General features: G+C 43.6%; 1 protein-coding gene across 6 annotated transcripts in view; it reads right to left on the bottom strand.

Moving 5' to 3' along the window:
* The window catches only part of EFR3A (EFR3 homolog A), a 192,689-nt gene that overhangs the window by 22,000 nt on the left and 143,148 nt on the right, over positions 1-27,541 (bottom strand). For all 6 annotated transcript variants that reach the window (XM_075825714.1, XM_075825718.1, XM_075825713.1 and 3 more), the window contains 7 exons: positions 21,014-21,089; positions 20,574-20,735; positions 18,976-19,107; positions 17,935-18,002; positions 16,498-16,625; positions 2,177-2,265; positions 999-1,044 (listed from right to left, as the gene is read on the bottom strand). In XM_075825714.1, coding sequence (XP_075681829.1) covers positions 999-1,044; positions 2,177-2,265; positions 16,498-16,625; positions 17,935-18,002; positions 18,976-19,107; positions 20,574-20,735; positions 21,014-21,089 — 701 coding nt within the window. The remainder of the gene's footprint in view (positions 1-998; positions 1,045-2,176; positions 2,266-16,497; positions 16,626-17,934; positions 18,003-18,975; positions 19,108-20,573; positions 20,736-21,013; positions 21,090-27,541) is intronic.

Genomic DNA, 27,541 nt, shown 5'->3' on the forward strand with positions numbered 1-27,541 from the left:
GGTGGGGGTCTCAATGATCGGACCACCACCAATCAAAACTACTGACATGTGAAGTTTTAAAAAAAAGTTTAGTTACCCTTTAAGCTGCTAGACTTTGGGGATCATATGCTGGAACAGCCGATTTCTTGTTAAAGCGGATTTGTCATCGGACTATCTTGCCCTCTGTAAGGGAAGCATGTTACGAGGACCGGTCTGTTCTCCGATTCGCCAAAACAGCCCAAAAACAGTTGTGCCATTTGGCTCATGGGAGCGATCATAGATTACAGCGGACTCTTCGTTGTGAATCTGGTGGAATTTATGGCGATTGACGGCTGGCTGCTGTGTATCTACATACATAATCACTGTGAGGGCAGGAGAGGCGGGGGGAGCGCTCCCCTCTTGATACACCGGACTGCCTACAATATTTTTTTGAGCCCGTTTGGCTATTAGGAGTACAGACAGGGCGTCGCATTCAGCGGACATGATATGGAGATTGGTAATTTCATAGTGTTTTTCCATTGATGTTAAACTGGAGCAATGTATTACTCAGCCCTCCACTCCTCATCTTAAAGGGGTTTTCCAGTCCCTAAACATCGATGGCCTATCCTCCGGATAGGCCATCAATAGCTGCTCGGTCAGGGTCTGACTCCCGGCACCCCCAAGCGATCTGCTGTTTTGAAGGGGCCACAGCGGGCATACGAGCGCTGCTTCCCCTTCATTTCACAGCGAGCAAGTAGAAATGAAGGGGAAGCAGCACTCGTATGCCCGCTGTGGCCCCTTCAAAACAGCTGATCGGCGGGACCCTGGGAGTCGGACCCCCACGATCAGCTATTGATGGCCCATCCTGCGGATAGGCCATCAGTTTTTAGGAACTGGAAAAAAGGCCAGAAAACACTTCTAAGATACAGATCGAAGACATGATAATTAATGGAGAACATGGACGACACACATATGATTTACTACAATAATACGGGCCGACGCGGGAAGAAGAAACATGGCGGCAATCCTACTCATCTCACCGATGGCCTTCTTCAGGGATTCAAATGTAATCTCTTCAGTGTTAATCTATAGCAGGAAGAAAATAAATAAATAAATATATATAGGACACGTTGAATGTCTTTAGTCAGTATTGCTATGTATGTAGCCCTTAACCCTCTTTTTTAGAACTATAGCACTATTTGAGATCTTGTTTATAGTGGGATGAGTTGCAGGTTTTTTTAGGCATCATTTTGAGATACATATACGTTAGTTTTATTTATATACTTTACTTTTATGTAATCCCCAGTTTTATTTATTAAAATGTTTACGGTTTACCTTGAGCGACAAGACTGCGCAGGTTTTTGGCAGTAAGGAGATACCAAATATGTGAATGTTTATTACTTTTATTAACAAAAATTTTAAAAAAAATGTATTGACTTTTTTGTAACTTTATTTAACAATTTGTCAATTTTTTTCTTAATAGTCCCATTAAGGGACTTTATTTTGCATTTATTTTCTTAACTGTAATGTACGGTCCTACTGCTGTATGTGGACAGGCAGCCGGCTCGAGCACAGCTAGCCAAGCCCTAGCAGGCAGCAGGCGGCCAGTGGACTATCGCCTGCCCTCGCAGAATGCCTGGGTGGCAATTGCTATTCAAAGGGAGCCCCGACACTATGACAGCAAGGGTCACAGTGCTGAAGGGGTTAAACATAGGAAAATTGTAGTTTTATGCGATCCTGATCGTTGCTGCGGGACAAGGGCTCTCGCCCAGTCTACAGTATATAGAGGTTAATCAGAGTCAAACGGAAAGTTCTGCTACTTTATAATAGACTTAGCCCATAGTCACGTATGTGGTAATATATCCCTACCCCTCACATACATGTAGGTGCAGATGTGGGAAGGGGTTATGGGGGGTTTTCCCATGCAAGCAACAGCATATCCATAATTAATGGAGGTCCGACCTCTGGTACCCCTACAAATTGGTAGAATAAATCAATAGCAGTGCGGAGGTCTGTGGCCCGTTTCAGCATTTTCCCTGCATGGCGAATATCAAGTGATGATGGGGCAGGGACTTCCTGTCAGTCCTTCTATAGAAAAATACTACAATCAACCTCTTCCTAGGCTGAAAACAGGGAACAATAGATTGCAATCTACCGCACACTAAACGAAAGAAAACAATGTAGTGTCCCTTTAAGAACACGGACACTGATAATATACCTTGTCATCAGTGTTGCTTCCAGTCATTATGTCCACTTGGATAGATATGGTGTCCACCATGCTCTTCCTCCTGGAGAGTCTATCTTCATCTATGGAAACAGAATAATTAGTGCCGATACCCTGGCATGTTTTCCTGACAACCCCCCTTTGGTCCGGTGGAATTTCAGAAACCTTCAGCGCTCATGAACAGAGGTCGCATCCTTGAAACAGCACCGGGACTGACCCAAAGGTGAAACTAAGTCAAAACTATCTTCTGTTAGGTCATACAGTAGAGACATGTGAGACAGTCACATTGGTGACGTCTGGGATATTGGACCACCACTTCCAGAATGAAAATGCTTTATAGGGTTCAAAGCCCCGTAGTGCCGCTCATAGATTTCCAGTAACTGAAATGTGACACAAACTTCTACAAAAAGGTCCACCCAAATCTAGGTCAGCTTGGTGACATCTAGGTCAGCTTGGTGACATCTAGGTCAGCTTGGTGACATCTAGGTCAGATTGGTGACATCTAGGTCAAATTGGCGAGAAAACTTTGTAAAACAAAAAATCTGGATGGCCGCAAAAAGAGACGATCCCCTCCCTCTCTTCTATACCGTCCTGGGTCTCTTAGGACAATTAAGTCCTGACATCCGGCACATACACAAGGAGCAGCGGAGCTTCCTCAGGTGGAGAATAATTTTTCGATGCACCGCTATGGACTTCACTCCTCCTACACCATTCCTCTTACTTGGTTGCCATTTTTTTTTTTTAATTTAATCCGCTTACTGATATATTATCTCAAGCTCGGCTGTCTGACCAAAAGGTGTCACTACTTTGAAACGCATTATGTGTGAGATTTATCTATAAACAAAACTTTATCCTAAACTCTACGGACTTTAGTTGTCATTTCCAAAAGAAGGTTGCGCCCATAAAGGTTTATCTTCTGAACGGATGTGCCGGTGATCGCTTGTGGTAAGTGACGATCCAGGGACGGCTGTAACTCTAATCGATACAAGTTGCTACAAGTAGTTTTAGAGCCCGTACAATATAAAAATCTGTGGTGGTCCAAGATCCATCAATGGCATACCAGAAGATCAATTTAAACGAACTTCTCTTTTAAATGCGTTGTCCCACCATTATATATTACATTTCTAGGAGGCTAAAGAATTTTTTCCCCGGTTGTAATCATTTTAAAAAATGCCCGTGTGTGTAGATATTACTGTTACATACACGTTACGGCGCCCCCTGTGTGTAGATATTACTGTTACATACTTGTTATGGCGCCCCCTGTGTGTAGATATTACTGTTACATACTTGTTACGGCGCCCCCTGTGTGTAGATATTACTGTTACATACTTGTTATGGCGCCCCCTGTGTGTAGATATTACTGTTACATACTTGTTATGGCGCCCCCTGTGTGTAGATATTACTGTTACATACTTGTTATGGCGCCCCCTGTGTGTAGATATTACTGTTACATACTTGTTACGGCGCCCCCTGTGTGTAGATATTACTATTACATACTTGTTACGGCGCCCCCTATGTGTAGATATTACTGTTACATACTTGTTACGGCGCCCCCTGTGTGTAGATATTACTGTTACATACTTGTTACGGCGCCCCCTGTGTGTAGATATTACTATTACATACTTGTTACGGCGCCCCCTATGTGTAGATATTACTGTTACATACTTGTTACGGCGCCCCCTGTGTGTAGATATTACTGTTACATACTTGTTATGGCGCCCCCTGTGTGTAGATATTGCTGTTACATACTTGTTACGGCGCCCCCTGTGTGTAGATATTACTGTTACATACTTGTTATGGCGCCCCCTGTGTGTAGATATTACTGTTACATACTTGTTATGGCGCCCCCTGTGTGTAGATATTACTATTATATACTTGTTATGGCGCCCCCTGTGTGTAGATATTACTATTACATACTTGTTATGGCACCTCCTGTGTGTAGATATTACTGTTATATACTTGTTATGGCGCCCCCTGTGTGTAGATATTACTATTACATACATGTTACGGCGCCCCCTGTGTGTAGATATTACTGTTACATACTTGTTACGGCGCCCCCTGTGTGTAGATATTACTGTTACATACTTGTTACGGCGCCCCATGTGTGTAGATATTACTATTACATACTTGTTATGGCGCCCCCTGTGTGTAGATATTACTGTTACATACTTGTTATGGCGCCCCCTGTGTGTAGATATTACTGTTATATACTTGTTACGGCGCCCCCTGTGTGTAGATATTACTGTTACATACATGTTACGGCGCCCCCTGTGTGTAGATATTACTGTTACATACTTGTTATGGTGCCCCCTGTGTGTAGATATTAGTGTTATATACTTGTTATGGCGCCCCCTGTGTGTAGATATTGCTGTTACATACTTGTTACGGCGCCCCCTGTGTGTAGATATTACTATTACATACTTGTTATGGCGCCCCCTGTGTGTAGATATTGCTGTTACATACTTGTTACGGCGCCCCCTGTGTGTAGATATTACTGTTACATACTTGTTACGGCGCCCCCTGTGTGTAGATATTACTATTACATACATGTTACGGCGCCCCCTGTGTGTAGATATTACTGTTACATACTTGTTATGGCGCCCCCTGTGTGTAGATATTACTGTTACATACTTGTTATGGTGCCCCCTGTGTGTAGATATTACTGTTACATACTTGTTATGGCGCCCCCTGTGTGTAGATATTACTGTTATATACTAGTTATGGCGCCCCCTATGTGTAGATATTACTGTTACATACTTATGGCGCCCCCTGTGTGTAGATATTACTGTTATATACTTGTTATGGCGCCCCCTGTGTGTAGATATTACTGTTACATACTTGTTATGGCGCCCCCTGTGTGTAGATATTACTGTTACATACATGTTACGGCGCCCCCTGTGTGTAGATATTACTGTTACATACATGTTACGGCGCCCCCTGTGTGTAGATATTACTGTTACATACTTGTTATGGCGCCCCCTGTGTGTAGATATTACTGTTACATACTTGTTACGGCGCCCCCTGTGTGTAGATATTACTATTACATACATGTTACGGCGCCCCCTGTGTGTAGATATTACTGTTACATACTTGTTATGGCGCCCCCTGTGTGTAGATATTGCTGTTACATACTTGTTACGGCGCCCCCTGTGTGTAGATATTACTGTTACATACTTGTTATGGCGCCCCCTGTGTGTAGATATTACTGTTACATACTTGTTACGGCGCCCCCTGTGTGTAGATATTACTATTACATACTTGTTACGGCGCCCCCTGTGTGTAGATATTACAGTTATATACTTGTTATGGCGCCCCTTGTGTGTAGATATTACTATTACATACTTGTTATGGCACCTCCTGTGTGTAGATATTACTGTTATATACTTGTTATGGCGCCCCCTGGGTGTAGATATTACTATTACATACATGTTACGGCGCCCCCTGTGTGTAGATATTACTGTTACATACTTGTTATGGCGCCCCCTGTGTGTAGATATTGCTGTTACATACTTGTTACGGCGCCCCCTGTGTGTAGATATTACTGTTACATACTTGTTATGGCGCCCCCTGTGTGTAGATATTACTGTTACATACTTGTTATGGCGCCCCCTGTGTGTAGATATTACTGTTACATACTTGTTATGGCGCCCCATGTGTGTAGATATTACTGTTACATACTTGTTACGGCGCCCCCTGTGTGTAGATATTACTATTACATACTTGTTACGGCGCCCCCTGTGTGTAGATATTACAGTTATATACTTGTTACGGCGCCCCCTGTGTGTAGATATTACTGTTACATACTTGTTATGGCACCTCCTGTGTGTAGATATTACTGTTATATACTTGTTATGGCGCCCCCTGTGTGTAGATATTACTATTACATACATGTTACGGCGCCCCCTGTGTGTAGATATTACTGTTACATACTTGTTACGGCGCCCCCTGTGTGTAGATATTACTATTACATACTTGTTATGGCGCCCCCTGTGTGTAGATATTGCTGTTACATACTTGTTATGGCGCCCCCTGTGTGTAGATATTACTGTTACATACTTGTTACGGCGCCCCCTGTGTGTAGATATTACTATTACATACATGTTACGGCGCCCCCTGTGTGTAGATATTACTGTTACATACTTGTTATGGCGCCCCCTGTGTGTAGATATTGCTGTTACATACTTGTTACGGCGCCCCCTGTGTGTAGATATTACTGTTACATACTTGTTATGGCGCCCCCTGTGTGTAGATATTACTGTTACATACTTGTTATGGCGCCCCCTGTGTGTAGATATTACTGTTACATACTTGTTATGGCACCTCCTGTGTGTAGATATTACTGTTATATACTTGTTATGGCGCCCCCTGTGTGTAGATATTACTGTTACATACTTGTTATGGCGCCCCCTGTGTGTAGATATTACTGTTACATACTTGTTATGGCACCTCCTGTGTGTAGATATTACTGTTATATACTTGTTACGGCGCCCCCTGTGTGTAGATATTACTATTACATACTTGTTATGGCGCCCCCTGTGTGTAGATATTACTGTTACATACTTGTTACGGCGCCCCCTGTGTGTAGATATTACTATTACATACTTGTTACGGCGCCCCCTGTGTGTAGATATTACAGTTATATACTTGTTATGGCGCCCCCTGTGTGTAGATATTACTATTACATACTTGTTATGGCACCTCCTGTGTGTAGATATTACTGTTATATACTTGTTATGGCGCCCCCTGTGTGTAGATATTACTATTACATACACGTTACGGCGCCCCCTGTGTGTAGATATTACTGTTACATACTTGTTATGGCGCCCCCTGTGTGTAGATATTGCTGTTACATACTTGTTACGGCGCCCCCTGTGTGTAGATATTACTGTTACATACTTGTTATGGCGCCCCCTGTGTGTAGATATTACTGTTACATACTTGTTATGGCGCCCCCTGTGTGTAGATATTACTGTTATATACTTGTTATGGCGCCCACTGTGTGTAGATATTGCTGTTACATACTTGTTATGGTGCCCCCTGTGTGTAGATATTACTGTTACATACTTGTTATGGCGCCCCCTGTGTGTAGATATTACTGTTATATACTAGTTATGGCGCCCCCTATGTGTAGATATTACTGTTACATACTTATGGCGCCCCCTGTGTGTAGATATTACTGTTATATACTTGTTATGGCGCCCCGTGTGTAGATATTACTGTTACATACTTGTTATGGCGCCCCCTGTGTGTAGATATTACTGTTACATACATGTTACGGCGCCCCCTGTGTGTAGATATTACTGTTACATACATGTTACGGCGCCCCCTGTGTGTAGATATTACTGTTACATACTTGTTATGGCGCCCCCTGTGTGTAGATATTACTATTACATACATGTTACGGCGCCCCCTGTGTGTAGATATTACTGTTACATACTTGTTACGGCGCCCCCTGTGTGTAGATATTACTATTACATACATGTTACGGCGCCCCCTGTGTGTAGATATTGCTGTTACATACTTGTTACGGCGCCCCCTGTGTGTAGATATTACTGTTACATACTTGTTATGGCGCCCCCTGTGTGTAGATATTACTATTACATACTTGTTACGGCGCCCCTGTGTGTAGATATTACAGTTATATACTTGTTATGGCGGCCCCTGTGTGTAGATATTACTATTACATACTTGTTATGGCACCTCCTGTGTGTAGATATTACTGTTATATACTTGTTATGGCGCCCCCTGTGTGTAGATATTACTGTTATATACTTGTTACGGCGCCCCCTGTGTGTAGATATTACTGTTATATACTTGTTATGGCGCCCACTGTGTGTAGATATTGCTGTTACATACTTGTTATGGTGCCCCCTGTGTGTAGATATTACTGTTACATACTTGTTATGGCGCCCCCTGTGTGTAGATATTACTGTTATATACTAGTTATGGCGCCCCCTATGTGTAGATATTACTGTTACATACTTATGGCGCCCCCTGTGTGTAGATATTACTGTTATATACTTGTTATGGCGCCCCCTGTGTGTAGATATTACTGTTACATACATGTTACGGCGCCCCCTGTGTGTAGATATTACTGTTACATACATGTTACGGCGCCCCCTGTGTGTAGATATTACTGTTACATACATGTTACGGCGCCCCCTGTGTGTAGATATTACTGTTACATACTTGTTATGGCGCCCCCTGTGTGTAGATATTACTGTTACATACTTGTTATGGCGCCCCCTGTGTGTAGATATTACTGTTACATACTTGTTACGGCGCCCCCTGTGTGTAGATATTACTATTACATACATGTTACGGCGCCCCCTGTGTGTAGATATTACTGTTACATACTTGTTATGGCGCCCCCTATGTGTAGATATTACTATTACATACTTGTTATGGCGCCCCCTGTGTGTAGATATTACTGTTACATACTTGTTATGGCGCCCCCTGTGTGTAGATATTACTATTACATACTTGTTATGGCGCCCCCTATGTGTAGATATTACTATTACATACTTGTTATGGCGCCCCCTGTGTGTAGATATTGCTGATACTTGTTACGGCGCCCCCTATGTGTAGATATTGCTGTTACATACTTGTTATGGCGCCCCCTGTGTGTAGATATTACTGTTACATACTTATGGCGCCCCCTGTGTGTAGATGTTGCTGTTACATACTTGTTACGGCGCCCCATGTGTGTAGATGTTGCTGTTACATACTTGTTATGGCGCCCCCTGTGTGTAGATATTACTGTTACATACTTATGGCGCCCCCTGTGTGTAGATGTTGCTGTTACATACTTGTTACGGCGCCCCATGTGTGTAGATGTTGCTGTTACATACATGTTACGGCGCCCCCTGTGTGTAGATATTGCTGTTACATACATGTTATGGCGCCCCCTGTGTGTAGATGTTGCTGTTACATACTTGTTATGGCGCCCCCTGTGTGTAGATGTTGCTGTTACATACATGTTATGGCGCCCCCTGTGTGTAGATGTTGCTGTTACATACTTGTTATGGCGCCCCCTGTGTGTAGATATTGCTGTTACATACTTGTTATGGCGCCCCCTGTGTGTAGATATTGCTGTTACATACTTGTTATGGCACCCCCTGTGTGTAGATATTACTGTTACATACATGTTATGGCGCCCCCTGTGTGTAGATATTACTGTTATATACTTGTTATGGCGCCCCCTGTGTGTAGATGTTGCTGTTACATACTTGTTATGGCGCCCCCTGTGTGTAGATATTACTGTTACATACTTGTTATGGCGCCCCCTGTGTGTAGATATTACTGTTATATACTTGTTATGGGGCCCCCTGTGTGTAGATATTGCTGTTACATACTTGTTACGGCGCCCCATGTGTGTAGATATTACTGTTACATACATGTTACGGCGCCCCCTGTGTGTAGATATTACTGTTACATACTTGTTACGGCGCCCCCTGTGTGTAGATTACGGTTATATACTTGTTATGGGGCCCCCTGTGTGTAGATATTACTGTTACATACATGTTACGGCGCCCCCTGTGTGTAGATATTACTATTACATACTTGTTATGGCGCCCCCTGTGTGTAGATTACGGTTATATACTTGTTATGGGGCCCCCTGTGTGTAGATATTGCTGTTACATACTTGTTATGGGGCCCCCTGTGTAGATATTACTGTTACATACTTGTTATGGCGCCCCCTGTGTGTAGATATTGCTGTTACATACTTGTTATGGGGCCCCCTGTGTAGAGATTACTGTTACATACTTGTTATGGCGCCCCCTGTGTGTAGATATTACTGTTACATACTTATGGCGCCCCCTGTGTGTAGATGTTGCTGTTACATACTTGTTACGGCGCCCCATGTGTGTAGATGTTGCTGTTACATACATGTTACGGCGCCCCCTGTGTGTAGATATTGCTGTTACATACATGTTATGGCGCCCCCTGTGTGTAGATGTTGCTGTTACATACTTGTTATGGCGCCCCCTGTGTGTAGATGTTGCTGTTACATACATGTTATGGCGCCCCCTGTGTGTAGATGTTGCTGTTACATACTTGTTATGGCGCCCCCTGTGTGTAGATATTGCTGTTACATACTTGTTATGGCGCCCCCTGTGTGTAGATATTGCTGTTACATACTTGTTATGGCACCCCCTGTGTGTAGATATTACTGTTACATACATGTTATGGCGCCCCCTGTGTGTAGATATTACTGTTATATACTTGTTATGGCGCCCCCTGTGTGTAGATGTTGCTGTTACATACTTGTTATGGCGCCCCCTGTGTGTAGATATTACTGTTACATACTTGTTATGGCGCCCCCTGTGTGTAGATATTACTGTTATATACTTGTTATGGGGCCCCCTGTGTGTAGATATTGCTGTTACATACTTGTTACGGCGCCCCATGTGTGTAGATATTACTGTTACATACATGTTACGGCGCCCCCTGTGTGTAGATATTACTGTTACATACTTGTTACGGCGCCCCCTGTGTGTAGATATTACTGTTACATACTTGTTACGGCGCCCCCTGTGTGTAGATATTACTGTTACATACTTGTTACGGCGCCCCCTGTGTGTAGATATTACTGTTACATACTTGTTATGGCGCCCCCTGTGTGTAGATATTACTGTTACATACTTGTTATGGCGCCCCCTGTGTGTAGATATTACTGTTACATACATGTTACGGCGCCCCCTGTGTGTAGATATTACTATTACATACATGTTACGGCGCCCCCTGTGTGTAGATATTACTATTACATACTTGTTATGGCGCCCCCTGTGTGTAGATTACGGTTATATACTTGTTATGGGGCCCCCTGTGTGTAGATATTGCTGTTACATACTTGTTATGGGGCCCCCTGTGTAGATATTACTGTTACATACTTGTTATGGCGCCCCCTGTGTGTAGATATTGCTGTTACATACTTGTTATGGGGCCCCCTGTGTAGAGATTACTGTTACATACTTGTTATGGCGCCCCCTGTGTGTAGATATTACTGTTACATACTTGTTATGGCGCCCCCTGTGTGTAGATATTGCTGTTACATACTTGTTATGGGGCCCCCTGTGTAGAGATTACTGTTACATACTTGTTATGGCGCCCCCTGTGTGTAGATATTGCTGTTACATACTTGTTATGGCGCCCCCTGTGTGTAGATATTACTGTTACATACATGTTATGGCGCCCCCTGTGTGTAGATATTACTGTTATATACTTGTTATGGCGCCCCCTGTGTGTAGATGTTGCTGTTACATACTTGTTATGGCGCCCCCTGTGTGTAGATATTACTGTTACATACTTGTTATGGCGCCCCCTGTGTGTAGATATTACTGTTATATACTTGTTATGGGGCCCCCTGTGTGTAGATATTGCTGTTACATACTTGTTACGGCGCCCCATGTGTGTAGATATTACTGTTACATACTTGTTATGGCGCCCCCTGTGTGTAGATATTACTGTTACATACTTGTTACGGCGCCCCCTGTGTGTAGATATTACTGTTACATACTTGTTACGGCGCCCCCTGTGTGTAGATATTACTGTTACATACTTGTTATGGCGCCCCCTGTGTGTAGATATTACTGTTACATACTTGTTATGGCGCCCCCTGTGTGTAGATATTACTGTTACATACATGTTACGGCGCCCCCTGTGTGTAGATATTACTATTACATACTTGTTATGGCGCCCCCTGTGTGTAGATATTACTGTTATATACTTGTTATGGGGCCCCCTGTGTGTAGATATTGCTGTTACATACTTGTTATGGGGCCCCCTGTGTAGATATTACTGTTACATACTTGTTATGGCGCCCCCTGGTTTTCTTGATTCCCTCTCAGAACATCCACCCGATGTGTCCAGTGTCGGTAGTCACACATGTCCAGTAGCTCAGTCCCACCCCCTGGATCTTCTTGAACACGAGTGGTGGAGTGATTCCTGCTGTTATGCAGACCAGCCAATAAGAATCATGCTACTAGAAGCTGCCTCTTCTCACCGACACTGAACACACTAGATCGATTTTCTAAGATGGAATCAAAAGAGCACCAGACGCTTTACATCATCCAACGGAAAAAAGGGGTCAGGGACCCTCGTTCTACCGATAGATAGATTGGGGTCTCAGAGGAGGGACCTTCACCTATCAGGCATTTATGGCATCTCATGTAAATATGTCAAATGATCGAGATCGGAATCCCCCTTTAAACGAATGTTAATTTGTTTAAAATTTTGGTGGGGTCTTAAAACAGAGCTCCATGTGTGACCGGAGCATAAGACATGACCCAAGTAAAGATCTGTAACAAGTAAAATGAACCAAAGAATTTAGAGAAGCCAATCAACCTTGTATGTAAATTTAAAGGGGCTCTCCATCAAAACGTATCTTTTTAGAAGAAAAACCCTTCAACAATTGTTTTGTAGACAACCCCAGTCCATATGTCCTATCAGGGCATATGGACGTCATAGAGAGAACCATGTAATGAATGGCCGCCATATAATACTACATTTCAGCTGCCGGGGAAATGCCTAGCCATAAACAGGTTCCCCCAGAAAAACCAGCTGTTTGCCAGGGGTGTCGGGTGCCCTCCCCATGGTGATTAGTAGACCGCCATGGCAGTAGCAATATGAAAGGGTTTGTCTCTGATGAGACAACCCCTTTAACATGGAAGTACGAGACACAGAAAGGACTGTTTTAGGCCCCTAACTGCACTCCGTTACCTAAGACAGACTAGTTGCTATGGATGCACCGCTTGATAAATCCATAGATTGGTTGTTACGCAGTGTATCCATAGTAACCAGTCTGTCATATGTGACAACTCAAAATTGGATAGAAGTAGAATAGCAGCCAGGCTAACCACGCCGTCCCCATCCCTGGCTATATTCCGAATTGTAGATTCATGATGACATCATTCATATTCCACTCCACCGTACAACACTATGACATCACTAGGTTATATATACACTACATCTACGTTTCTCCAGTTAATAGCTAGGACATTGAAGGACACCTCTAATTTTCTAGAGAGACTATAGAAGTCGGGTCACACTACACAAGCCAGCACGTGACATATAGTGACTCTACTGCAGGTTCTGGGGGGATCACACTACGTTGGGGTCAGTCTAGGGGGCTCAGCCAGCTTTACCTTTTGGACTTTTACGTATTTTTTTGATTGATGGGAACAGAGCTACATTGAGAAGTAAAAGAAAATAATTTTTTTTTGTTTTTTGCTGTCAGCGGAGAATATTGGGAGGGTTAATGTCTGCACTGTGGAGGCCGTGTACCGAGCAGGGATACATATAAAGGGCCACAGGGCACCCAGGGTCCTCTTTAGCCCCATTCCCCTTCAACCCTTGTAAGAGAACATTACAGGTTTTAGGAGAATAGGACACGTCACCTGAGTATCCAAAGCTGTAGATGCCAAATTGGGGGAAGGGGGATCATTAAAGCCGACCCCCTCATGTATATGCCGCAGCTTATCTAAATGCGACCCGGTCATATTAAACATGGTGTCCAATATAGAGCAGAGTGCTATATAGATTTGTGGGTAAACATTAAGTATAACCGGTCATTTTTTTAAATCTAAATCCCTGCTCACTCTGGGTTTATACATCCAGAAGGTGGAGTCACTCAATGATTGACAGCTCAAATACACACGCCCACACTGAATAGGACCGCCCACTGCACGTCTTAGCCCAGAGGGAGAAGGGATTTAAAGCAATAAATGACAAGTTATACTGAATCTTCACCCACAAATCTATATATCAATCTGTTCAGCTCCTCCGGCTCTATGACATGCCGCCTGCAGATATCACACCAACGTTCAGTGTGACAGGTTCACTTTAAATAGTCTGACTGCATTTACACAATTTTCTTTGGAATTTAACCGATTGGAGGGTCCAGCGGAAGGGCCTAACAAAGAAATGGCTAGCGATGGGCGTCCATGGACTACAAAACCGGTCTAGTTACACAGCACTTTATTGACTATAAACGTTTTCCACATGACCACGGTATAATGTGCATGCTGGTACACGGCCTCCAAAGTCAAAGCGGCTTTACACAATTACATGATCACAAAAGTATAAATACACGAACACATGAGAAACTGAACCAGGATCACACAGCAATGCTAATTACCTTACTTTTTCATTCATATCATAGTTTTCATTAATTTTATTCAATGAATAACCTACTTGACACCCTGGAGCTCTGCAGGTTAAATGTCTGTCCATCTTTAAACAGCAAAATCAATCTAAATAAACAGTCACTGTGTACATACATTACATTACTTATCCTGTATTATACTTCAGAGCTGCACTCACTATTCTGCTGGTGGAGTCACTGTGTACATACATTACATTACTTATCCTGTACTGATCCTGAGTTACATCCTGTATTATACTCCAGAGCTGCACTCACTATTCTGGTGGTGGAGTCACTGTGTACATACATTACATTACTTATCCTGTACTGATCCTGAGTTACATCCTGTATTATACTCCAGAGCTGCACTCACTATTCTGGTGGTGGAGTCACTGTGTACATACATTACATTACTTATCCTGTACTGATCCTGAGTTACATCCTGTATTATACTCCAGAGCTGCACTCACTATTCTGGTGGTGGAGTCACTGTGTACATACATTACATTACTTATCCTGTACTGATCCTGAGTTACATCCTGTATTATACTCCAGAGCTGCACTCACTATTCTGGTGGTGGAGTCACTGTGTACATACATTACATTATTTATCCTGTACTGATCCTGAGTTACATCCTGTATTATACTCCAGAGCTGCACTCACTATTCTGCTGGTGGAGTCACTGTGTACATACATTACATTATTTATCCTGTACTGATCCTGAGTTACATCCTGTATTATACTCCAGAGCTGCACTCACTATTCTGCTGGTGGAGTCACTGTGTACATACATTACATTACTTATCCTGTACTGATCCCGAGTTATATCCTGTATTATACTCCAGAGCTGCACTCACTATTCTGCTGGTGGAGTCACTGTGTACATACATTACTTATCCTGTACTGATTCTGAGTTACATCCTGTATTATACTCCAGAGCTGCACTCACTATTCTGCTGGTGGAGTCACTGTGTACATACATTATATTACTTATCTTGTACTGATCCTGAGTTACATCCTGTATTATACTCCAGAGCTGCACTCACTATTGTGCTGGTGGAGTCACTGTGTACATACATTACATTACTTATCCTGTACTGATCCTGAGTTACATCCTGTATTATACTCCAGAGCTGCACTCACTATTCTGCTGGTGGAGTCACTGTGTACATACATTACATTACTTATCCTGTACTGATCCTGGGTTACATCCTGTATTATACTCCAGAGCTGCACTCACTATTCTGCTGGTGGAGTCACTGTGGAGAAATTATTCTCTTTTTGTTTTATCTGGCACGGAGCACAGTAAAGTCTGTTCAGCTTCAAAGTCAGGACCAAAAACACAACAATAAAGCTCCCCACCCCCACCACACACACAGAGACCAGGGACTGTTATGTGCCAATGACATCACATACAAAACTTTCTTTAGTGTACATGAAACCTATTCCTCTACCCCTATGTCCACATGACAACACTGCCTGGCCGGATTGTTCAGCCTTTTTATGGAGACACTGAGGGAATCCAAATTACTATTCACATAACAATTACATTTATATAAGTGTGGATATTGACGTGGATTTAGATCAAAACAATGACCCTATAATAACACCCACGACAGCAGATGACATAGTACAGTCGGGTAAATTGGCGATATACATTTGTCTACAGAGCATGTTCCGCTTACAGTAAATAGCCACCATTTTACACCATGTTGACATCTTCATTCAGTTCTGGTTCATTTCTTAATAGATCATAACAGGGGTCGCACCTCAATTCAAAGCTGCAAAGCCCCTGAATAGTCATAGGTTCCAATAAAATTATAGCTTCCTGCTGCCACCACTAGGGGGAGCTAACTGCATACGGTATTATGGAGTGCAATGTATACACAGTATGCAGTAAGCTCCCCCTAGTGGTGGCTGCAGGAATCTATAATTTTATCATGTACATCTAGGTCTACGCAGGATATTTGGAGCTCTGTATCAGAAAAACATATACTAACAAGTAACTCAGCACCGAATGCTGGACCGATTTAGATTAAAACCATAAATGTTGTTTAAGTTTGCGCACACATTCATCCATCTATACAAGTGATCACTGGCTTCTATACACAAGGCTCCTATACATAATGTTCTCTATAGAACGGTTACTGATAGGGCTGCACTTCTCACCTGTCACCTGGGGTACGTAAGGGACCGATAACCACTCCACGCTGTAACCGCTGCCTCCGAGGGACTCCACTATTTTGTTTGTCAGGAAATAGACGTTTTTATCATGTTTATCAAGAGATTTCGGAAGGCTGTAAAGAGAGTTAAGCGGAGAATGAGAGTTATGGTGATCAAATGTAAAATGATATAAATCGACAAATACAAATACAATATAAAAGTATCAATAAATACACATAAGCCGTAGATACAGAAATATACAATCATTTTTTCTTAGGAAATCTTCCATGATCTGGCGGCACGGCACGGTCAGTATATCCCTCCAGTCCTCCCGGATACACATCAGTATTATTGATTAGATTTATGCGTCTGTGTTTCCTTCATAATGGATTTGTATACCAGGAATCCTCGCGGACTCGCAGAGCGCTCTCTTCGAACAGACATCGCTCCTTAAAGTGGCGTTTTCTTGGAATAGGAGAATTTTATTGATGAGACAAAGGCAGTTCTGTGCGTCCTTCGCTTCGCAGAGGCTCAAGTATTTAGCATGTTTTCAGCGGACGTGCCCACACCTCACTACGTTGAGTTTATTCCTCCATCAGATCATTTTTTTTAGCTTTTGTATCAGATGAGCCATTCTTGGAAGCATTTTAACAAGAGAGTGCTGCATAATAATGAACTCCCAAAGTTCTCCGCTTTGGACAATCCCTACTTGTTGGAAGGGTCTATTCATAATAAGCTGATCACAAAGTGTCCCTCTGCTGGGACCCCCAGCGATCAGCTGTAATCGGTTAGGAAACCTGGCGGTAGGCGATACATTTCCCTGCAGCACCACCAGAGGGGAAATGAAGTATTACACGATTCCCATTCATCCCAATGGGTTGTTTGTGTAATGCAGGACAGGTCCTCCAGAGAGAGAGAGACGCTCTTTTCTACTCTGACCAAGAGATGAGGATCCTCAACAGAGGACCCCCCCCTCTATTAACCCAGAATTCCCTAACAGGTTATAGGAATATTTTGTAAATTATAGAACCGTGCTGCTTAATCACTGTATACCTTTATTAAAAATGATACCACGGTACCCCCATTCTGGTAACCCATGGCCACAAGATACACCATCTCCGGGAAGGTAGATCATAAACGGTCTATCCAGTCTAGGTAATGCTCTATGAGTGAAATACATCAGCAGCGGCTGCACAAATCTCTCCGGTAATTTGCTACAATGTATCAGTTTGGAGTCTGGGCTGTTTGGATGCAATTGTATCCACTTCTCAGCTGAGAGAGAAGGACTTGTCATGTACAGGTTTACATCTTCTGAATGTAAACAAGTGTTTTCATTCACTGACAGCAATCAGAGATCTTGAACATACATGAATCACAGAGTATACCAGAAAGTTGTAGACCTTTCAATTATTCAGTTACATATAATATAGATGGCCATATTACCTGCATTTATCTCGGAATATGACTTCTGGCAAGAAGTAAGGGGCATCCATGTTCCTGGTTTCTATGACCTAAGAGATAAATACATTTTCGGATAAACAGATATTAAATATTTTCAAAATAATATAAAATGTAAGAAAAGAGCAAACAAATCTTGAACCTTAATTAAATGACCCTACAAAAACCTCGCGATCTGGAAACCAGGAACATTCAAAAGGTTTGAGAAAGTTTTTGTTTTTTTTACCGTTTTACGTATTTGCTACAATATTAAGTCCCTCAGGTTGCAATGCTGTGGTGATCCCATGACAACATTTCCTATTCTGACCTGTTACCTTGAGTATTGTCATAGGGACATTGCATGAATGCAAATCACATACTTACCCCCTCCCTCCTCTGACGTCCGCTCAGGTCTCCCTGGATGACGTTGCGGGCCATGTGGCGCTTCAGCCGGTGAGTGGCTGCGGTGGTCACATGGGATGCAACGTCATCCCAGGAGGCCGGACTGCAGGAAGGAGGGCGTTCTGGGTAAGTATAATTTTTTTTTTTCTTCTAGCGTTGCGATTTTTGCGGTGTAAACGTCGCAACACTTTGCTTTCTTTTGCATCCCCATTGAATTCGATGACGAAAACCCACAACAGAAAATCAACGAAAACGCAGCATAAATTAAGATGCTGCGGAATTAAATTCAAGTTAACGTTTACATTGCGTTTTTCTTCCCGCAGCGTGGGCATGAGATTTACTAAAACTCACCCACTTCGCTGCTACTGTAAATGCTGCGGAACTTCCGCAAACAATTCCGTTGCAGGAACTCTGCAGCGTTTACCCTACGTGGGAACCCGGCCTTAATCTTCAACTACCAAAAAGCGGGGATAATTCATATTTAGTTCTCACCTCCGTCTAGTTTAGGATTAACCCCCTCAGCCTAGGAGGAGTCTGAATGCCGCGCGTCACCATGAGGTTTTTTATTTTTTATTCCAATTTATATACATTTCTCTTTGCACCACATGATATGAAATCTAAAAGTCACCGATTCCCGCGCCTTACCTTACTGACGTGCTGGCAAAATGCAGGAACTGCAATCATTTGGCTGAGGAAGTTGAGATATGCTGCGACTAGGGCCATGATGCTGCAACGACTGAACATCTGCAGGTTGTCTTCATTCATGATCGCCATATCCTATGGGAAGAACATTTTGAGAGTTACTCCAGTTTTTATGTGGAGCTCTGTAGGTGGCGCCAGGACTTTATTTCCAGCAGCAGTGGAGGACTATCATCCCGCTTGTACAGGGAGCAACTGAAATCTAAGGAGCAACAGCCCAAGAATTACTTCATAGACGTTCACGGTATTCCACGTCTCATTTGATCATCTCTGATAAAAACAGGAGATCTCCATAGAAATTCTTCCTTAAAATGTATCAGAATTTGCCTTGGCGGTTGCATAGTCCACCTGTGTGTCCGGTGACAACCGTACATCTCCATCATCCTGCGCGATCTGCTGTTGTCATTACGCTTTCCCGAGGAATACGTCAATTGTACTCATAGGCTCCCAATATATTGACAGAGGCCAAGACGGTGTTCTTTTGGCCCCCGTCAGGTATTACACTGGATAGAACCGCGTGCTAGATGCCATTACAGCCTATGGATGACGGATACTTGTGACGTCATCCATTACCCATAGGCTATAATGGTATCCGCTTAACAGATACGTGAAGGGTCAGGATAGTTTATGACGCATCCGTTTAACCAGTACCATTATAGGCTATGGGTGATGGCTGCCATTATTAGGCCTCAGTCACAGCCCCCAGTTAATGTTTACACCCGGAGCCTCTCTCAGCGGTTCGGTCAAATGGAGACCTTTCAACGCAGTGTTAAAATAGCCTTAAGTTTAGTTCACATCGCCGTTGCAGGCTTTGTTAGCAGCAGGGACGCGTCGCTACGAGAGCGCCAGGAGAGGAGATTGTGGGATTTTGGGGATTTTAAAGTTGGAAAAAAAAAACAAAAAACAATTTTTCACTTTAGTTGCGATTTTTGCTGCAGCAACATTTGCCATTTGTTGCAAATTTTTTATCTCCCCAATGAACTACATGCGGGAAAATCTGCAATAGGTGTGCAACCATTGCGCAGAATAAAATTGACATGTTGCGGATTATAAAACTTGAATGACTTTGTTACATCTCTTCTACTTTGCTGCAGCTGTAAAACTTAGTCGATTTCCACCCTCAAATCCCGGTGGAAAAATAGTCAGCATTATGGTTATGTGTGAGCATACCCTAACATAATATACTGCTCCTTAACTCCCCCTAGTGGTGACTGCAGGCAGCAAGAATAGTATTTTTTTAGGCTCCGTTCACATCTGCTTCACGGTTTCTGTTTATAACGGAGACCACAATGCAGCGCTGGATCCGTCGTACGACAGATCCCACTAACGCCCGAGGTACCCCGGTGACTAACAGTGCCGTTGCGTTCCATTGCAGTGTCCGGAGATTTGATGTGAAGAATAGCCTTGCATACGGCGCTTTACTTCCCGTCAAATCTGACATAATCTGAAACGGAACTGTGCTTCAAAAAAAATGGCGCTCGACTGCTCTAAAAACATATTAAAAAATGAATTTGTACTTTAATAATTCAACATCTTTGACGCACCTGTAACGCAATTGCCACTCGAATCAGGTCGATCACCACTTCTTCATTGGCCAGCTCGATAGTGGCCAGTGCCAGGGCGGTGTAGAGAAGCTCATAGTTTTTATGTACGTTGTCTTCTTCCTTGCAGCCTAGATATATGTGCCGGTACAGCTGCTGGCCATGCTGCACACAAACATGACAACGTGTTAATAGGGGATCTATAGTGGATTATAGGAGTTTTCCCAAAATTCTGTCACCCCATTAATAAACACAGTCCTTGCCCTATCTAATATGGCTGATAACAGGGAACAAAAGATTCTATTCAGTAGCACAACATATGAAGCGGAGAATAAAAGTATAGGTCTGGGGTCAGTAAACCGCTCCCTATGCGACACTTTATGGTGTATATGTATTTTTTCCTTAGATCTTACTTATGTTGGGGTGTACAGAGACATCTTTACCTTTTTCATGAAGCTCACATCCTGTCGGCTAATTTTTTCACGTTTAATTTTAAGGTCGGCGACATCTGGAATTATTCTGAGGAAACAAAAAAATTAAAATCTAAAATTACTGACAAAAGAAACAAAAATGAGTAGACCCAGAAGAGATTAGTAATCCAACCCGCAGCGTCATCCGGCGGGACGTGAGCGACTCCCTTCTTAAAGAGACTTTCCAGTCTTAAGTAAATTAATCTGAATTGCTATATAATTAAAAAGGTCTTCAACTATCTCATATAGTTTGTATTTAAATTCTTTAGTAAAGCTGTCCTGAAAACTTTTTCCTGGCCAGAGGTTGATTTTCCATCCAATTTGTGCGCATGTTAGGTGTTGAATAAGGGCCGGTTCACATCACCATTCGCTTTCCGTTCCGGGGTTCCGTCTGGTGAACCCCGCAACGGAAAGTGAAACCACAGCTTCCGTTACAGTCACCATTGATATCAATGGGGACGGAAATATCGCTAATGTTTTCCGTTCGTCACCATTCCGGCAGGTTTCCGGTTTCCCGACTGAATCAATAGTGCAGTCGACTGCGCTATTCATTCCGCCAAAACGACAGAAACCTTATAGAACGGTGACAATCAAACCATTTGCACCGGATCCGTCACCATTGAAATCAATGGTAATGCAAACGGAAAGCTATGGTTCCCATTTGTTTCCGTTCATGGGTTCACCTGACGGAAAGGTCTGACGGAACCCATGAACGGAGTCCTGACGCAGATGTGAACGATGCCCAAGTGTTATAAGACTGTGTGTGTGTGTGGTGGATGAATTTGTTGTGTGTGTGAAGTGTGTAGGTGTATGTATATGTGTGCTGGGTTATTTCTGCTGTTGGGTAGGTGTGAGTGTAGTATGTGTCTTCTGTAGAGTGTCTTTTCTTGTTAGGTGGGTGGATACATTGAGTTTGTGCTTTTGGAAGGGCAGTTGAGGCGGCACTAGGCACGCAGGCTTCCGCTGTGCTGCGGGAGCAGGCTTCCGCTGTGCTGCGGGACCAGGCTTCCGCTGTGCTGCGGGACCAGGCTTCCGCTGTGCTGCGGGACCAGGCACGCAGGCTTCCGCTGTGGCGGCACTCGGCACGCAGGCTTCCGCTGTGGCGGCACTCGGCACGCAGGCTTCCGCTGTGTTGCGGGACCAGGCTTCCGCTGTGGCGGCACTCGGCACGCAGGCTTCCGCTGTGGCGGCACTCGGCACGCAGGCTTACGCTGTGGCGGCACTCGGCACGCAGGCTTACGCTGTGGCGGCACTCGGCACGCAGGCTTACGCTGTGGCGGCACTCGGCACGCAGGCTTACGCTGTGGCGGCACTCGGCACGCAGGCTTACGCTGTGGCGGCACTCGGCACGCAGGCTTACGCTGTGGCGGCACTCGGCACGCAGGCTTACGCTGTGGCGGCACTCGGCACGCAGGCTTACGCTGTGGCGGCACTCGGCACGCAGGCTTACGCTGTGGCGGCACTCGGCACGCAGGCTTACGCTGTGGCGGCACTCGGCACGCAGGCTTACGCTGTGGCGGCACTCGGCACGCAGGCTTACGCTGTGGCGGCACTCGGCACGCAGGCTTACGCTGTGGCGGCACTCGACACGCAGGCTTACGCTGTGGCGGAATTAGGCACGCAAACTTCCGCTTGTTTCGGCACTAGGCACGCAGGCAGCTGCTGTGGGTGCACTGGCTGTAAGGTGTGTGTGGGTGTGATGGATGATGTTTTGAGCGAATAGGTCCAGTGTATTTGAGGAGTGTGCGGGTAGGTTAGATGATTTTTACGTTGGGTAGGCGGGTGCATGTCTCGGATAGGTGGGTGTTAGATGTGTTAGATAGGACAGTGCTCTATGGGTTTATGCCTCAGAAATGTGGGTGGTTAGATGTCTGTTGCGTAGGATGGTGCTCTGGTAAGGTCTTGGACAGGTGGGTGTTCGATGTCTGTTGGGTAGGTGGGTGCACTAACTTGGGTTTGTATACGTGTTACACTCTGGTCTTATTAGTTCAGAATGGAAGCCATGGCGTATATGGTGACAGATCCATCACCCAACTGATCCAAATGGTCCCTGACAGAGCCCTAAGGGGGTCTGTTGAGGTTCTGGTATTTTTGACAGCAAGAATAGCGCTGCTATGCTTACGTAAAAATCCTGTGAACTCAAGTGTGAACAGAGCTTTCGTTAATAACTCTGCATGTTTTGTAGATTGAGTGTGAGGGTGTGATGGGCGAGTGTTATTGGGGCACTATAGGAAACCGAATGCATTTGACACCACCTAAAAACCGATATTACCCAATCACGTACATATACAAATGTCAAACGAATGACACAGCAGATAATACACCAGTTTCTAGTCGCGCTCATCAGTAATTCATGGTATACGGCACCCGGCACATTTAATACTATTTCATACAAAGAAAGCAAAATTCTGCAAATAAGGGGGAGTAAAGCAGCCGGCTATAAAATATTAGATGGTAATTATAACCATGTTTAGCAATTACGCAGCATTCTTCAGGGATAAAACTGTCACAATAATTATAAGCCGTCATTTCCATAGCTGTGTATTTACAGGGCAAAGCATTTCCCATTAAATAAAAATACAATTACGTACTTAATTAAGCTAATAATGGAGCAGAAAAAGCTTCTGTGTCAATACGAAATAATTAAGGAGGCTTTAGATAAAAATATGTTTCCTGTTTCCGTAAAATACTCATTGCAATATGTAACCGCTGTGCCGAAAAAGAAAAACAGCAAAACGGCGCACATTTCAAGCCCCCATTTATCATAATGTACCAAACTATACAAGTCCCAGCAGGGTTATTAAAATAATCTTTCCTGCGTGACATAGAATAACATTAGGAAACTTTTCGTAAAACAGAATATGCACGTACTAGGGTCTTATAACATACCAGATCTATTACTCTGGTCCACAAATGCAAATTTCCAAGGTGCTCTGTACATTATAGGACCTGAATACCACAGGAAACATCCTGCTCTGTAGCCTTTGGCTGAAGCTGCACCTCACAGACTTCCTGCTCTGTAGCCTTTGGCTGAAGCTGCACCTCAGAGACTTCCTGCTCTGTAGCTATTGGCTAAAGCTGCACCTCGCAGACTTCCTGCTCTGTAGCTATTGGCTAAAGCTGCACCTCACAGACTTCCTGCTCTGTAGCTATTGGCTAAAGCTGCACCTCGCAGACTTCCTGCTCTGTAGCTATTGGCTAAAGCTGCAGCTCAGACTTCCTGGTCTGTAGCCTTCGGCTGAAGCTGCAGCTCAGACTTCCTGCTCTGTAGCCTTTGGCTGAAGCTGCACCTCACAGACTTCCTGCTCTGTAGCTATTGGCTAAAGCTGCAGCTCACAGACTTCCTGCTCTACAGCTATTGGCTGAAGCTGCACCTCACAGACTTCCTGCTCTGTAGCTATTGGCTAAAGCTGCACCTCAGAGACCTCCTGCTCATCCCGCTCCATGCATGAACTCTGCAAAAAATACTGGTAACACTTACAGCTGAAAGGGAGCAGAGAACTCGCAGTATCAGGCCTCATTCAAACAAACAAACAAACAAACAAACAAACAAACAAACAAATTGCGGTTGCATTATAGCGTCTGTAAGACATCGATTTACAATTCAAGTGGACTAAACTTAGAGCACTATAGGGTGATCTTTGGCACCATAGCAATTTTTTAGGTTTTGTCATTTTGTTTTTTCCACTCTTCCTTTCGAATGTCATAACTTTTTTATATTTTTGTCGACAAAGCTGTTTGAAGTCTTGTTTTTTGTGCGACAAGTTTGTAGTTTTGAATGACACCATTTAATGTACCATAAAATGTACCGGGGAAACAAAGAATAAAAATCTTTGCAGGGTGCAATGGGAAAAACACTGATTTCTCTATTGTTTTTCGGTTTTGTTCTTTACGGTGTTCATCGTGTGTAAAAACGACACATTATCTTTATTCTGTGGGTCAATACGATTATGGCGTTACCAAAACATATCGCAATTCGAGAATATATAGTAAAATATATAATTGATACAGATTATTTTTTATGATGTACTACTTTTACAAAGAAAAAAACTATTTGTTAAAGACAAAAATTTGTTTTGTACCTCCATATTCAGAGACCTATAACTATTTACCTTTTTCATGGATGGAGCGCGGTGAGCTTATTTCTTGCGGGGCGAGCTGTCGTTTTTATTACTATCATTTTGGAATACATGAGACTCATCACTTTTTATTCCATTTTGAGAGGTAAAAGAACCAAAAAAAACGCAATTGTGGCCTTTTTTTTCCCCCGCCGTTAACCACGTGGGTTAAATAACGTTATATTATAAAAAATAGTTTGGACTTTCACCGATCCCAATTATTTATTTTGTATTGCAGTGTATTATTATTTTTAGCACCTTAACCCCTTAGCGCACCAGGACGCACCGGTATGTCCTGCATTGAAGTGCTTTAAGCCACAGGGACGTACCGGTGCGTCCTGGCTAAAAACGGTCACCCTGTCAAATGACAAGGTGACAGAACTATGCCGTCAACTGTTTATGACAGTTGACCGGCACAGTAAGACGGCAGGGGACCATTCACAGCGGTCTTCTGCCGGCGATCGCTGTGATTGGTCAGTCAAAGCAGACTGACCAATCACAGCTCCATGACGTAAGGAATGTGATGGCGCTGGCTCAGCTTGAGCCAGCGCTATCACCGCCGGTAATCAGATGTCCGGCACCCCTCTGCAACGGCCAGGACCGGAGCTAGGCTCCGATCCGGCCAATTAACCCATTCGATGCATCGATCAAGGCGATCGATGCATCGAAGTGTCTTGTAGCCTGTCGGCAACCACGATGGTTGCCACAGGCGCGGGTGTCAGCTGTTTGTCACAGCTGACATCGTGCTCTAACGGCCAGGACCGGAGCTAGGCTCCGATCCGGCCGATTAACCCCTTAGATGCAGCTATCGCTGCATCTAAGAGATTAGACCGTACGCTATGGTTGCTAATGACAACCATCGGCACACGCGGGTGTTCCGATGGTTGCTATGGCAACCATAGCCTAACAATCGCTTCCTAGTACAAAAGCCTATTAGGCCCCGCCGGGAGGCGAAGCCTAATAGGCTTGCTGTCAGTGAATAGCTGACAGCTCTAATACACTGCACTATGTAGGTAGTGCAGTGTATTAGAATAGCGATCAGGGCTTCATGCCTTCAAGTTCCCTAGTGGGACACAAAAAAAAGGTCAAACAAGTTAATAAAAATGTTGTAAAAAACAAAAAAAAATACGTTTCATGAAAAAAATAAGTTGCAAAAAACACAAACAGCCTTTTTTCCTATAATAAGTCTTTTATTATAGGAAAAACAGAAAAACATAAAAAAAAGTACACATATGTGGTATCACCGCGTCCGTAACGACCCAAACTATAAAAATATCACGCTATTTTACCCGTACGGTGAACACCGTAAAAAATGTTAATAATTAAAAACGATTCCAGAATCGCTGTTTGTTAGTCACTACCCCTCGCAAAACAGAATAAAAAAAAGGATCTAAAAGTTGCATGTACCCCAAAATGATACCATTAAAAACTGAAGCCCGTCCCGCAAAAAACAAGCCCCCCCGCAGCTTTTTTGACAGAAAAATAAAAAAGTTATGGCTCTCAGAATCCGGTGACACAAAAAATACATTTGAAACAAGTGATTTTATCGTGTAGACGCTGCAAAGCATAAGAGAAACTATATACATCTGGTATCGCCGTAATCGTGCCGACCCGCAGAATAAAGTAAAATTGTCATTAATAGCGCATGGCGAACGGCGTAAATTTTTTTTTATAAAAGACATCAGAATTGCAGGTTTTTGGTCACCTTGCTTGCCCAAAAAATTAAATACAAAGTGATCAAAAAAAATAAAAAAAATCGCATGTACCCCAAAATGGTATCAATGAAAACTACAGATTGTCCCGCAAAAAATAAGCCCTCAACCAGCTCCGGTGGTGAAAAAAAAAAAAGTTCTGGCTCTCAGAATATGGTGATGCAAAATGTGCAGTGTGTCCAAAAGCGGATAAGATCGGGCACCATTTATCAGTGCGACACCGGCCACATATCTGCGGATTATTATTTATTTACACCCTCTTATTATACCCTGATGCACAGATTACATGTACCCCCACATCATAACTGAAATACCAGCAAAACCCCAAACAAAACTGCCACTAAGCAAAATCTGCGCTCCAAAAGCCAAATGGCGCCTCTCCCTACTGAGCCCCACAGCGTGCCCAACGGGCAGTTTACGTCCACATATATGGCATCGCCATACCCGGGAGAACCCGCTTAACAGTTTGAGGTATTTGTCTTCAGTGGCATGAACTGGGCACAAAATATTGTGCACTAAAATGGCACATACCTGTGGAAATTTGCAATTTTCACTTTGCACCATCCACTGAGCATTCATTTATTATAGAAAAAAAAAACCTTGTGTGGTCAAAATGCTCACTACACCCGTTAATAAAATGCCTTCAGGGGTTTGTTTCCAAAATGGGGGTC

The sequence above is a fragment of the Rhinoderma darwinii genome, chromosome 5, assembly GCF_050947455.1.
Source record: "Rhinoderma darwinii isolate aRhiDar2 chromosome 5, aRhiDar2.hap1, whole genome shotgun sequence".
Lineage (NCBI taxonomy): Eukaryota > Metazoa > Chordata > Amphibia > Anura > Rhinodermatidae > Rhinoderma > Rhinoderma darwinii.